Source organism: Scylla paramamosain, chromosome 11 (genome assembly GCF_035594125.1).
Source record: "Scylla paramamosain isolate STU-SP2022 chromosome 11, ASM3559412v1, whole genome shotgun sequence".
Classification (NCBI taxonomy): Eukaryota; Metazoa; Arthropoda; class Malacostraca; order Decapoda; family Portunidae; genus Scylla; species Scylla paramamosain.
The window spans coordinates 14,919,451-14,932,853 of NC_087161.1; the positions used below are offsets into that span (position 1 = coordinate 14,919,451).

The 13,403-nt window shown below is 45.2% G+C and overlaps 1 protein-coding gene across 1 annotated transcript; it reads right to left on the bottom strand.

Annotated features, from left to right (window-relative positions):
- Positions 1-10,858: 10,858 nt before the first annotated feature.
- LOC135104615 (baculoviral IAP repeat-containing protein 8-like) lies at positions 10,859-11,266 on the bottom strand. The gene has a single exon (XM_064012144.1). It carries the CDS (start codon positions 11,264-11,266, stop codon positions 10,859-10,861), a length of 408 nt encoding a protein of 135 aa, XP_063868214.1.
- Between the last annotated feature and the right edge of the window lie 2,137 nt (positions 11,267-13,403).

The following is a 13,403-nucleotide window of genomic DNA, read 5'->3' on the forward strand; positions in this document are numbered from 1 at the left end:
CGAACATAGACGCTCTCTTCTCTTATGTTTTGGACAAGTTGTGCAGATACTTTACAGAGAAGGGTCGCACGAGATCGTTCTACGAGAAAAACCTTTTTGATAAAGTCGGGTCCGACGTATACATGTCTTGCGTCAAACAGTACCTGAAAAAGTGCACATTCGTCACTGACAGCATCAACACGGCCATAAAACGCGAATCTTTGGCTTTGAGATACTGGCCCTCCCTAACGTCAGAGCGACTATAAACTGCCGGTATCGCTACTACGGCAACGCCCCAGCTATCTGTCTCGGGCACTTGATGGCAGACACGGTCCGACATGATAACTTTGTGTGCGCTTTCTTGAAAAATGGAGCTGACCCATTGGTGATTACGGACGAAGGAGAGAACGTCATGCACTTTATAGCGAGAGGGCCCTCTTTGACGAACGAAGGAAAACCGCTGTATCGGGAGTAAAACCTCGAGTATCCGGAGGCGAACATAGACGCTCTCTTCTCTTATGTTTTGGACAAGTTGTGCAGATACTTTACAGAGAAGGGTCGCACGAGATCGTTCTACGAGAAAAACCTGTTTGATAAAGTCGGGTCCGACGTATACATGTCTTGCGTCAAACAGTACCTGAAAAAGCGCACATTCGTCACTGACAGCATCAACACGGCCATAAAACGCGAATCTTTGGCTTTGAGATACTGGCCCTCCCTAACGTCAGAGCGACTATAAACTGCCGGTATCGCTACTACGGCAACGCCCCAGCTATCTGTCTCGGGCACTTGATGGCAGACACGGTCCGACATGATAACTTTGTGTGCGCTTTCTTGAAAAATGGAGCTGACCCATTGGTGACTACGGACGAAGGAGAGAACGTCATGCACTTTATAGCGAGAGGGCCCTCTTTAACGAACAAAGGAAAACCGCTGTACTCGTTTGTGATGACCGCCAATCCATATCGAGAGGCACTATGACTGCGCTACGCCCATTATGGTGGCCGTGGTGCACAGAAATTTTTGGCCTTTGGACGTTCGGTTTGTCTTAGGACGATCGACGTTATGGTTCTATCGGGAATGTTGTTTCCCAACCTATTCAACCAGGGAAACTTTACAACAGCCAAATCTTCCATCAGAAACTGTACTATAACGGAGATAGCCCGGCGCCTCTGAATATGGTAGGCCTCACATTCAACAAGTACACCTACAGAGGAGTGTGAAACATCAAACAGGCTATCTGCCATAAAATTCGCTTCGAATTGCGAATTCGCTTCGGTCAGTAGAGGTAACAGACGGAATAAAAAAGTGTCATCATTTGAGCACAAGGACAGCATCTGGTGCGCGCTCAACTATGCAAACAATACTACAGTCGATCGGATGTACTCTGAAGGCATCACGCACTGGAGGAGCTTCAAGAAAGGGTACGTCAAGCTGTGCGCGGCCATAGCCAACAACGATAGAGAGACATTACAAAAGATGGAAATGATTTGATATACTGTCGTAGAGATCCTTGTTCTTGCATATTTCTTGTTGACACAACACAAAACTAGGGGCCTCTGCTCTACTCAAATACTTTCTAAGACAAACCGTGTGTAGTTTGATCTTACAGTACCGCACTGAGTAGTCAGAAGCCTCTATCTTGTCCCAACATATAATGCAGGTGTCACTGCCTCCTTCGGAGTTGGGCTTGATGCAATACTTTTCTCTGCATTTCTGTAAGAACTCGACGCATTCCGGATGCCTGCTAGCCAACGTTTCGTTCGAGATGGACAAGGTGCTCTTCATGCCCAGGTCCCAAATCGCGCCAGTCCTCTCTACTATAAGCTCGGTTATCCCCAGTTCGCCTCTCTCGAGAGCGTAGTGAAGTGCTGTTCTACCGACAAAATCTAACAGGTCATGATCCAAATCCATATTGTTCTTTGCAACAATGTTTTTTAGTACGTTGAATGCTGTTTCTTTCCCCTGGATGGTATTCTGTTTCACCTGTATGTGCAGTACGGTCACGATGGTCGTTTCATTGTAGAGGTGAAGCTTTTCCCCCGACATGGTAAACAGCAAGTCGAATAATCTTGCCGTTAAAGGCAATGAGTGATCAGTGAATATGGTCGATCCTTTGTTCTTGTCGTACCGGTTGGAAGGTATGTACCATCTAATGCTGTGTTTTCCTCCGCTAGCCTCGTTCAAAAACGAATTTGATGATGAGAAAGTAGTCGTGCTTTATTAATCATCTCCATACAGTGTCATAGCCTTCGTATTCGCTGAAGAGTAGAAAAGGGTTTACAAAGAGGATCCGGTGCAGCGTCCTCTTGCCATTGCTGCTAAGTTCGCGAAGCGCATAGGACGTGCCGGCGGCGCCGCTCGGCCTTGCGAACGTTACTAACTCCTGAAGAGGACCCATTTCGGTACCGATCAGTCGGCGGACGTTGTTTGTAAATTTGGAACAAAATCGGTAGAATCGTATGTTTATGTCTTTCTTCGTGCACGGTGATAAATTGAATGATCCAGGTGTCAACGATACCAGCGACAACAATTGGGCTGGGCCGAATGTATGTGAATATATGTGATGTCTGACCGTTCTGTTCGAGTCGTTGGCAAACAAGAGAATAGCATGATTTTCACCGGGTCTGCATATAATGAACCTGTCACCTAGAGAGGAAACGAGCGCCGATTCCAGTGTGACTCTGTTTCGAGAATGTGACTCTGCCTCTTCACTCAGTTCTTCAGGCCAATTGTACAGGTTGCTTCTGGTCCACTCTTGGACCACCAGCTAGGGGGACAGACTCTCTACTACGTTAGTGAAAAGGACAGGAACGTTTTCTCCTGCGGTGTCGTCCTTCAATAGCGTCGTGGTGAACTTGTCCTTCTTGTCGTTCAAGAATAAGGCGAGCACAGCTATCAGCATGAACCATTCCAGTTTGACGTTGATATCATCCCAGACGCGTTTCGCGTTGAACGGAGCTTCTATCACTTTGTATAGGTCAGTCTCAACTATAGCCTGAGCACAATTACGTAAATGGACACACACGGTCACTATAGCTCAGCCATGAGCGCTTTAGGTGCAACCACTCTAGTCATAAAGTCGGTTAGTGCCTTGATAGATAGACCTTTGTCTCCCCAAATGTTAGAGAAATCGTACCACCACCAAGGATAGTTAATTTCTTCGGGAATGGATGGGCACCAGGCGGCTCCGTCATCTACGGATCAGACCACGGGCGGTGTTAGTTGTGTATTGCCCTCCTCTTCTTTATCCTCTTCTTCTTCGTCTTCGCCCGGAGTCGGCGCGTACATCACGCCCGGTACGCTCGTGGCTTTATCGTCGAACCTAATCAGTCTCTTGTCGATTTCGTTCTCTCTTTTGAAAATGTCATTTTCAAGTTGAATCTTCCCCATGATTTCTCTTATGAAACCAATATTGGCCAAACCTTCACCCTGTAGGATGGCCGCACTTGCTATGCTCTTTGGATCCAGAAGGCGCACCCCGAAGTGAGGTCTGTTCTCAAACACTTTTGTGTCTTCAAACGCCAATGTTTCCCCTTCTTCTGTTATCGGCAAGGACGAGTCAAACTTCTCCAAGTATATTTTCTATGGCCGTCAAAAAGAATTTCATGTGATTCTTAATGCTATAAGAGGCCGTCAGGGCGTAGCTATGACGCTTTACTGCTCATCAATGAAATGAACGTCGACGAAGATATCTGATAAGCTATTCAGTAGCTACATAACATTAACGTTAATGTGCAATATCCCTATTCAGCATAACATAGAACTCTTTGGGGTTGAGCGACGACAACCCCCTTTGTCATCATGACCAAAGGTGGACAACTGTAGGCATATAAGGCGTAGTAGGTGCACCGGACTTCAGGACTAGCAATAAAAAGATAGATTGAGTTTATTCATTTTTTATTTAATCATCCCCTAAAATCTCATCTATATCAACATAAAAGCCTTCTTCGTCGTCAATGAAAAACCTAGAAAAGTCTACAGAGAAGGGTACAGTAGATACATAAATTTCCTTGCAAATTGTAGTCATAGCTGGTTTCTTCAGGCTGTTTATTGGACTCGCTGGCATGCTCTTCCAAAGACGTTGACTCCTCAGAGCTTCGGCGATCATCTTTAAAATGTCATATCTGATTTCCTGAAGTCGGATAATCATCTTTTTAAATGAAGTTACTGCCGCGACCGGCCACCTCGAATCTGTCTTTGTCTCTTTCTCTTCTTCTTTCTTTATATCCTTTTCGACTCGGGCATAATAGACTCCTCTTCATCCATACTCGAAGTCAGATCTACTAGTTGCTTGATTGATTGATTGATTTTAAGCAGAGCGGTGCTGATCCCAAGCTCTTTAACAATAGGCTCTATCCGCCCGTCGATGATACTGTCAATGTCATGAACCTCCTTGTCATTGTGAAAGACGATGATGTTATCCAGGTAACGTTGGAATCTAAGGAAAATGTCCGTCTTTTTCTTTTTCTTGGCGGTCTTTTCCTTCTTGACATCATCGGTATTTACTTCTTCAATCTTGCGTTTCTTACCAGTCGTGGTCTCAGAGTGTGAGTAATCCTTCGTCTCTGACGCTGCTGTTGCTGACATTATTATAATATGATTCTAATATGAGATGCTTGTCATGGACATCTAATAAAAAGTTCTCCAAGTTATCGACAAGCTGTCTCATAGAATTTAACGCGTCAGAAACGATGACATACATGGGGCTAGACAGATTAATCCTTCTTCTCTAACGTCTTCTCTAACGCCCTGGCTCTTGTTCATAATCTCTCTTCTCTTGTCCAAAACATGGTTGAAAGTGGTCCACGGATCGTCGAAATCGTATTTGTAACCGGAGAGCAGACTCCTTACGATGCCTTCGGTGTATGACCTGTGGTTCGATAGGTCAGAGACTACCTTATCGACGTACTCTGTCATGCGTTTCTGGGGGTTGTCATCTTCGTTCCAGAGGACATCTGTGGTATAGAAAGGGACTCGGTGGACTGTCCAATGTTGGTGATGTACTTTTGAGATATGTTAAAGAAAGAAACGATAGCTTGATTGTATTCACCGAACTTGTGCTTGACGATGGAGGACAGATCATGTGCCTCTTGTTGATCTAGGAACCTATACGTCTTGTCATTGGTCTTGGAGTCGCTCACTACTGAGCCCCATCCAGCGACACTCGTACATTCTCTAACAGGAAGAGTAGTAGTAGAGGACGAGTGCTGCCACCGGGATGTACTGACTTTTTGAATGGCAATAAACTATCGCCGAATCTGGATTGGTGCCCACTAACACCATTCTTTTGTTGTTGCTGAAGGATACAATATCTGTAAGATCTCCTCGTCCTTTCTTCATGGCATATAGACGAGATATGAGCATGCTGTTCTTGTTTTTGTCAATTCTCTCCAGTGCTTTCAGGGCTACCTGGCGGCGTACAGACTCGAAGCCTTCAGCGGCATCCACATCTCCATCTTAGATCTTCAACAGCATCTTTGTCACAGAATGGATCACGTCCTTGCTGCAAGGCGACATGTTCATCATCTTCGTCTGGTGTTCGGAGATGGAGAGAAAAGAAGAGCTTTCTTCTGCCTCTTCGGCCTCTTCTGTTTCCGAACTAATGGCCGAATTTATCATATCTAATAGAGCAATTCAATGCTCTGGTAATGTTCTTCTTGGCTTCCTTGAGATTGAAAAGCTCCAAATCAACGACAGACTCAATAAAATGGTCATCTTGAAACCACTTTGTGTCGGTCTTCAAAGTACACAATTTCTTAGAAACATTAGCGATTACGTTTCTGGGCACGGTCAATCCCTCTTCCCTTATCTGTTTAAACTGCTTCAGCTCTACCACATCCGCCTGGAGCCTGTTTTCTAGATTCCTTAGCGTAGTTTTTGTGTTGGCCAAGATGGCAGAGTTCTCGAGTATGCGTTTGAATGATTTAAGCGAAAACTTGTTAAATTCTAACGATAGGCGCTTTGATATGACGTTGGTTAATATAGTGACGGAGAACATGAATTGGCACGATTTAAGTACCACATTGTCGGACAAAGAAGGTATTCCCAGGTGCTGGATGATAGTCTTTCCGAATGGCGTCTTTATTGATTCCACCTTGCGCGTCTTGATATTATCAAGGATCGCCTTTAGCTTATCTATGGTGATGCTATTGGTCTCGTGAGCTTCGATCGCTTTCCTAGCCAGTCTTGTTATGATATCTGTGCAGCCAAACAGGTTACCGTGAGCCGACAAACGCATGAAAGCGCCTCTGTTAACGGCGGTTTCGCTACAGACAAGTCTGTTGGCAAGATGGTCGTAGGTCACATCATCCGAAGGAACTTCATCCAATCGCAGCGCGGACACGATGTCTTTGACGCCAGTGGCAAACCGATGCACGGGCTCGGAAGCGTTGGTGAGGAGAATGTTCTGTTCCTTGCAAAAGTTGACGAGATCTTTACACTTTCTAGAGAATATAGAGTTTTCTATTATGGTTCGGACAGGAACCATTTGAGGTTGTAATCACATCGATTTGGGTCCACTCTATTCTTTTCTTTGCATTCAAATACCTTTTCTAAAGAACTGATGTCTACGACAGGGAAGCTGGTGATCGAAAAGTAAAAACTGTTGCTGCCTCTGTTCGGTTGAGAGACGTGCACGGTAATAGAAGCACTGTTGTCCACGATCAGTGTTAGCACAACATTGTTACTGATGTCCTCATTCATTATAATGTTATCAAACACATTTTGTTTTCCGTAAAGAGTTTCAATAAAAATTTTACAAACATCTTGCTCTAAAGCAGAAGAGATGACATCGATGTTATCCGCGGCGGCCGTGATTCCTTCTCCCGACGAATTAGAAACCCTATTTGCGATTACGGCCATCTCTATCTTCGAATTTGTGCTTGAAATACAGACGAGTTCCTAGCAAAGAGAGGGCGCTCCAGGGTTTGACCCATCGCCAGGCCGTACATGGGCTTTATAAAAGATCCATTATCAAAGGAGGTTCTGATCCTGCACGCCCTCATCTCATTATCAAACCCTAAGAGCTTCTCCGTCATGGCCTGCCATTTCTGTCTTCTCGTCTACGAGTATTCGGACGTTTCTTTGAGTTCAGACCTGTACATGTAGAACAACAACTCGTTCATGGCTGCGATAAAGTATCTTCTGGTGGTGCCCATTGGCAACCCCATAGAAGCTGCCTGCGATACGAGTTCATTGTGTATAACTGTAATATACTGGTAATAGGATACAGTCGGGTCTTGCTGGCCGCACGTGTTCAAGTACAGTACGATGAGCAGATCCATTACCTTTCCGCAGTACGTCATGTTGTTTGTTCTCTTATAGTCCAAACCAAGTACTTTAACCTTGGTTTTGAGCGCAGCTGTCAGCAGGCTTAGTATATAGTCTTCGGTGCCGGCGTGACTGGGCGTGCACATTATGGCAAAATCAATCTTTTTGATGATCTCTTCAGGCGATAGAAGAACTACAGTAGTAATATTAGTCTTGACGGTAAAGTCTTTCATTTCTGCTGGAGATTTATCAGGAAAGAAAACTAACGAATCTAGACTGGGAGTGTTATCTTTCGTCGCGGTGTTGACCTTGAAAACGTCGTCCTTTTTTTTTTTTTTTTTTGCTTTCAGCTAAAATAAATTCTATGCACGCTGCTATGTCATCTTCAATTTGTCTAAATCTCTTGATACTTCTTAAATCTCTAAACATCTCTATTCCCTCGCTTTCAATCTGCGGATGAATGGCGGTAGAATCGCACAAGAGTATCCCGCCTTGTGTAAACTCTGAGAATAAGGCATGTTGGGCAGCCATAATGTGGGTCGAGAGCTCAGAGTTATTCTGTCTAGAAGACGCTACCAATCCAAAAATTCTTTGATTAAAAGAGCTCAAACTGACCATAGCGAACACGTTCGCTGCCGAGTTGCACGCCGCCGGGTAGTTGTCTCTAAAGATGCTGCTCACGTTACATTTCAACAGAAACTGCTTGATTATGTTAAAGTTTGGCACTATGTATTTGTCGCATCTATGGCACTTGTAAAGCCTTCTTCTTCAAAAGGACGGCACAGACAGGCAAACTGTTCAAACATTGTCACTTCTCCTCTGATTTTTATGTCGTATCTGCTCACAGTCTTTGGCGAAGAGACCAACGCATCAACGTAGTCACAGCCGTTAATCAACATCAGCAAGAGGGTGCTTTCTACCGAATGCATTACCGGCGACTACGTGAGGTCGTATATCGAAACTTTCTTCTTGTTAACGGTCGTCGCGTTGCCTGATTTCCTTTTAAGCGGATTATTGAAAGTGCCTTCCCAATATCATGTTGCCCTTGATGTGGTTGTAAGATGTGATTGTAAGAAAAGAATTGATCAGGGTCTTTACGCAAGCATCTTTCCAAGTTAGCTCTTCCCTCAAAAAAGAGTCGGTCAAGAGAACGATCTTTCTAATCTTCTCTGGTTTGCTTTTTTCTTCGGGTTTCTTCAGTTTTATCAGTGTCTTGACGTCTCCCCTGACGCCGGTGTCAATGTTGGCCGCAAAAGCAGCGATTTTCACAATGTCATCCTCCGCTTCCGAACCGTCAGACGAGGGAAGAACAGTTGGTCGTTGACTTTCATCTGGTTACACAAGGGTATCCTCAGCACGTCAAGGAGAACGCACTGAAGCAGGCACGTGGGGATAGACATGGAGACTTGCTCAAACAAAGCTGTCATCTCCTTGTAGAGCATTTGCGAGGTCATTCCTTCTTCTCCGTCCTCTTCCTCTCCCATCATTATCATGTTCTTCAGGCGGTTTTTTCTAACGTTGTGTCGCTTCGTCTTTGTGTAGTTCTTGATCACGGGAGGTTTGCCGGCGGTGACGGGCATCAGAATCACGTCCACGTTTCCTCTAGAGAGCACATTGGATTTGAAGTTGCTGCAAAAGGCGTTGATGCAAGTGTCGTTATGGAAACTGGTAGACCCTTTGTAGTTCTTGAAACGTTTCAGGTCTTCTTCGTTGAAAATGTTACCGGGACACACATCGTCGGGCGAAACGCAGCAGTTCTCGTCAAACATGATGTCATTGATAATACCCAAGGCAATGAAAATGACGACGATAATTCAACACCCTCTTCATTCCGGTCTATTACACCTCAAAGAGGTGATAACGGAGTCAATATCCGTCAGAGGTTGATAGAGGAATGATGTCTAGACATGTAAAAATTATATCTTATAGCCTTTAGCGGGATCCTCTCCATACTTCACAACTTCAATATATTCTCCTCTCGCGCTGCCTCTCTCGCCCTAACCTTGCTGTTTCTATCTAATTAAAGGTTCAACGATATCGGCGACACTAGTTCAGCCGGGCTCAAGCTAGGAGTATACCACTGAATTCAACTCTAGCAACCGGAGGGAGGAGAGTGAGGGAGGAGGGTCACGCGTGAATGCAACCAGGGAGAGAGAAGAGAAAAGTTAGTATGTGCCTTATTTTTTTACTACTCTACTCCACTCTCACTCTTATAACCTCCGTTTAACTTTACCCTTAAAAAGCTACTCAGGTTTTTGGTGTCCATCCGTTCAACAGGGCACGGCGATCGTACGCGAATGCAACCAGATAGAAGAGAGAGAGTTACCCTCTCACTCTAACTTCATGCGCCTTGTATTTTTTTCTTCTTTTCCCTACTCCTCGACTCTCGCTATCACAACCTCCCTTTAACTTTACCCCTGAAAACCTGCACAGGTTTTTGATGTTCATCCATTCAACATTAAAAAGTTGCACAGGTGTTTGAGGTTTAAGAAAATCCTTCTGAAAAAACTCCTACAACTCAAGCCCGGTTCAAGAATTGTCGCCGGTATCGTTGGGTGTTTCAGAATATTTTTAACCAGCTGCGCAGCTTTTTGATGTTAATATGAAACTCCTGTAAAGCCCAACGATACCAGCGACACTTGTTAAGCCATACTTGATTTTTTTGCATTACAATGAATCCACCTGAAGAGTTGAGGCGGGTGGAGGAGCTTGAGCTCGAGTCCTCGGACAGAGACAGTGTCCTCTGGTCGACTCCGCGCGTAACCCTCCGTCTCAGACCTATCCCAAGAGGCATCGCCGGTATCGTTGTGCTTTTTAGAAGTTATATCCAGAAGTTGAGCAGGTTTTTTGCTAATTGAAGATACTGAAAAGCTCAACAATACGGGCGACACCGATTGAGCCGAGCCTGAGGAATGGACTAACGTCAGATTGCAATTGTGCGTGCGTTCAAATACCTATGTAGCAGAGGGACTGCTAATTCGTCAGAGCTTCTTCATGATGCAACTGCGAGCTGCAACTATCCTTCTCCAAGAAGAACAAGAAAAAAGGAAAAAAATAAAGTAAAGTTAACATCTTATTATTGTTGGAACATCTACAAAGTTCTGCCTACAAACAGGACACTTCCCAACAGCAAGTGCACACGTAGGACACATACAGAGGTGTTTACAAGGAAACAAAACAACAACAGCTTCTTTACAAAGAAATAGTTTACAAACAAGTTCTAGTATGATCTCGTCCGATTTCGAGTCATTCTTTACACTATGCTTTTCATACTCATCCTTCTCCGCCTCTTCTACGTTTGCTTTTGTTTCTTCTGTTTCCAGAGTTGTTGGCAATCCTTCTTCTTCTTCTTCTTCTTCTTCTTCGCTCAGCTCCGTTGCTGTTTCATCAGCACTTTCGCCGGACACTTCTTCCACCCCCGTGTCAAAGTTGGCTCCCGATATCGAATGATGCAGATCCATCACTCTCGTAGAAATAGAAGCAGCAGTTTTGTGACATGGTTCATCTTCTATAGGTTCTTGTTGTTGCCGTCGAGGCGGCAGTAGCATCGTAAGTGCTTCGCTCGCCCCGATTATGTCCATGTCTTCATCTCTCGTGGCGATAGCCGCTAAGGTTTGCCCGACGACCTGCTCGACCCTCGCCCTCTGTTCCATGCTGACGCAAAGAGCTTCTGTGCATTCTGCAACTCTGTAGAATTTGACTGGCCCAAGAGTCTCTTTTTCACGGCAGCCTTGACATCATCGAGAGGGAACCCCATAGCTATCACGTGCCTCTCAATGTCCCCTTGTTCAATCACTTGATCCACCAGTGTATCATCCACCATCTTCTTCCTATCGTGGTGGGTCTTGGATGTTAAAGGTCCATTCAAAAGTTTGACCACCGTGCAGTCAGAAGAGTATTCGGCATGCATCTCTAAGGGGTCCATACTGTCTGACCAGTTTCTTAGGACCAGTCCGCACTTAAAGCAGCGCACGTGATCGCTGAGGTAGGTTAAGTAGAAACCAGAGAACGACATCATAACCATCGACCAAAACGAGGAGGCAAACGAAGCCTCTCGGTTGTTAGGAAGGGATAACTCCGGACAGATACCACTCAATGGTATCCTTTAGCCGTTTAACTACAGTCTCTCTCCACATGGGCTCGAGGTATTCGCAGAGGGGCATCGGAATGTAACGGAAGGCAACGGTCTTGCCTCTGATGAAAGGACAACGAGGAAAGTGCCTCTGGTGCTCGCCTCTCACTGTATCTCCTTCCCATGCTCCTATTATCCTTCGACAGAAGATGCACGCACAGTGATCGTCCTTCTTCAGAAAGTAGAATCCGTCCTTAGCTAGTTCTTCCGGAGTGATGTCTGCAGCGGCCGACCAGAACTTGACAAATCCACACGTACCGTCCACTCTAGGTTCGAAGAAAGTCTTCAGCCTCTCACTCTTAAAGACCAAGGAACTCTCTGTGTTGTCTAAGGACGGCGACGCCATCTGAAAGGGTATAGATATCAGCGCCTCGGTCTAATATCATCATATTGTATCGTCTCTTACAAGGAACAGCATTTTCTTATTGTAAGATGGCTTCTGTCACGGAAGATGTCGTCTGAGAGACGGCGGCCGTCTCTTATAACCAGTATACCTCCTCCTCCTTTGAGGAGAAGGCTCCCTTCAGTAGAGCTGAAGATGGCGGCGTGTGGGCTACTCGTCTCGAAGCAGCAGCAGCAGAAGGAGAAGCCGATAGTCACTTGGACATTATGGTTGAAGATCCGAATCACAGTGACAAGAAACGGGCAGTGCTCGAGCTTATAAGCTTTATTTTCGACGGAAATGCCAAAGAAGCGATAAAAAGAAAGAAAGGCAAGAAGGAACCTCTATACAACAGAAGGGGCAACAACAAATATGCATTTGTCGTCACCGTCGAAGAACTTTACAACATGTTTCTGAGCAGCGTCATGTGCTTCTGGCACGCTTCTCACCTCAAACCGTCCCTTGACATAAACAGTTGGAAGAACGATTTGACCGACGACGAGAGGCATTTCATCAAGAACACGCTCGCCTTCTTCGCGACTGCCAACGGCATCGTAAATGAGACACAGGGGCGTTTATTAGATTATGACGATGATGACAGCAATCTATCATTGGATGTAAAGATGGATTATCCCTCGATGAGACGATTACTCTTTTTGGAAGAACAATGAAGGAGTCCCCCTCAGATGAATCTTTTCTTCTTCTCTTTCCACTTTTTCCACTCCTAATAAACTGTGCAGGCTTTTGATGTTCATCTGATCAACCCTAAAAAAGCTGCACAAGGTTTTGGTGGAAAAAGCTGTGCAGGCTTTTGATGTTCATCTGATCAACCATAAAAAAGCTGCACAAGGTTTTGGTGTGATCAACCCTAAAAAAACTGCGCAGGGGTTTTGGTGTAAAAAGCTGTGCAGGTTTTTGATGTTCATCTGATCAACCCTAAAAAAGCTGTGCAGGGTTTTGGTGTAAAAAGCTTTGCAGTTCTTCTGAAAGGCCGAACGATACTAGCGATTGAACCAGGTCCGGGACGGAGAGGGGACATATGCGCACGGATTTAATCGGAGAGAGAAGTTCCGACCTCAACCCTCACTCTCCTCATTCCAATTGTTAGAGTTGAATTCAGTGGTTGTTGCGCAGCTTTTTCTGTTCCTCTCTCGCTCTGCCCCTTTCTATCTTTTTGAGTCTCTCTCACAATTTCCGTCTAAATCTACACCGAAAAAGCTGCGCAGGTTTTTGGTGTAAAAAGCTGTACAGTTTTATGATGGTTAGAATTTTTTTTTTTTTTCTGAAGCCCTAACGATACTGCCGATACCAGTTAAGCCGTTCCCGGGATGAGCCGGGATGAGTTCCCAGAGCCGCATGTGCGGATGCAGCCAGAGAGAGAAGTTAATTCCGATCGCGACCCTTACTCTTCTACCTCCATATGCTAGAGTTGAATTCAGTTGTACACTCGAGCTCGGCTCAACTGGTGTCGGCGTGGTGTAAATTTGGTTGTTTTTCAGAATTTTTCTTGACACAAGATCAACATCAAAAACCTGCACAGCTTTTTGGGGTTGATCTGGTAACACGCTAAATAATTGCCGGTGGGAGCTCCCAAGCCAAATTCTGTCACACTATCGGACTGCTATAAACGGGCGCGCG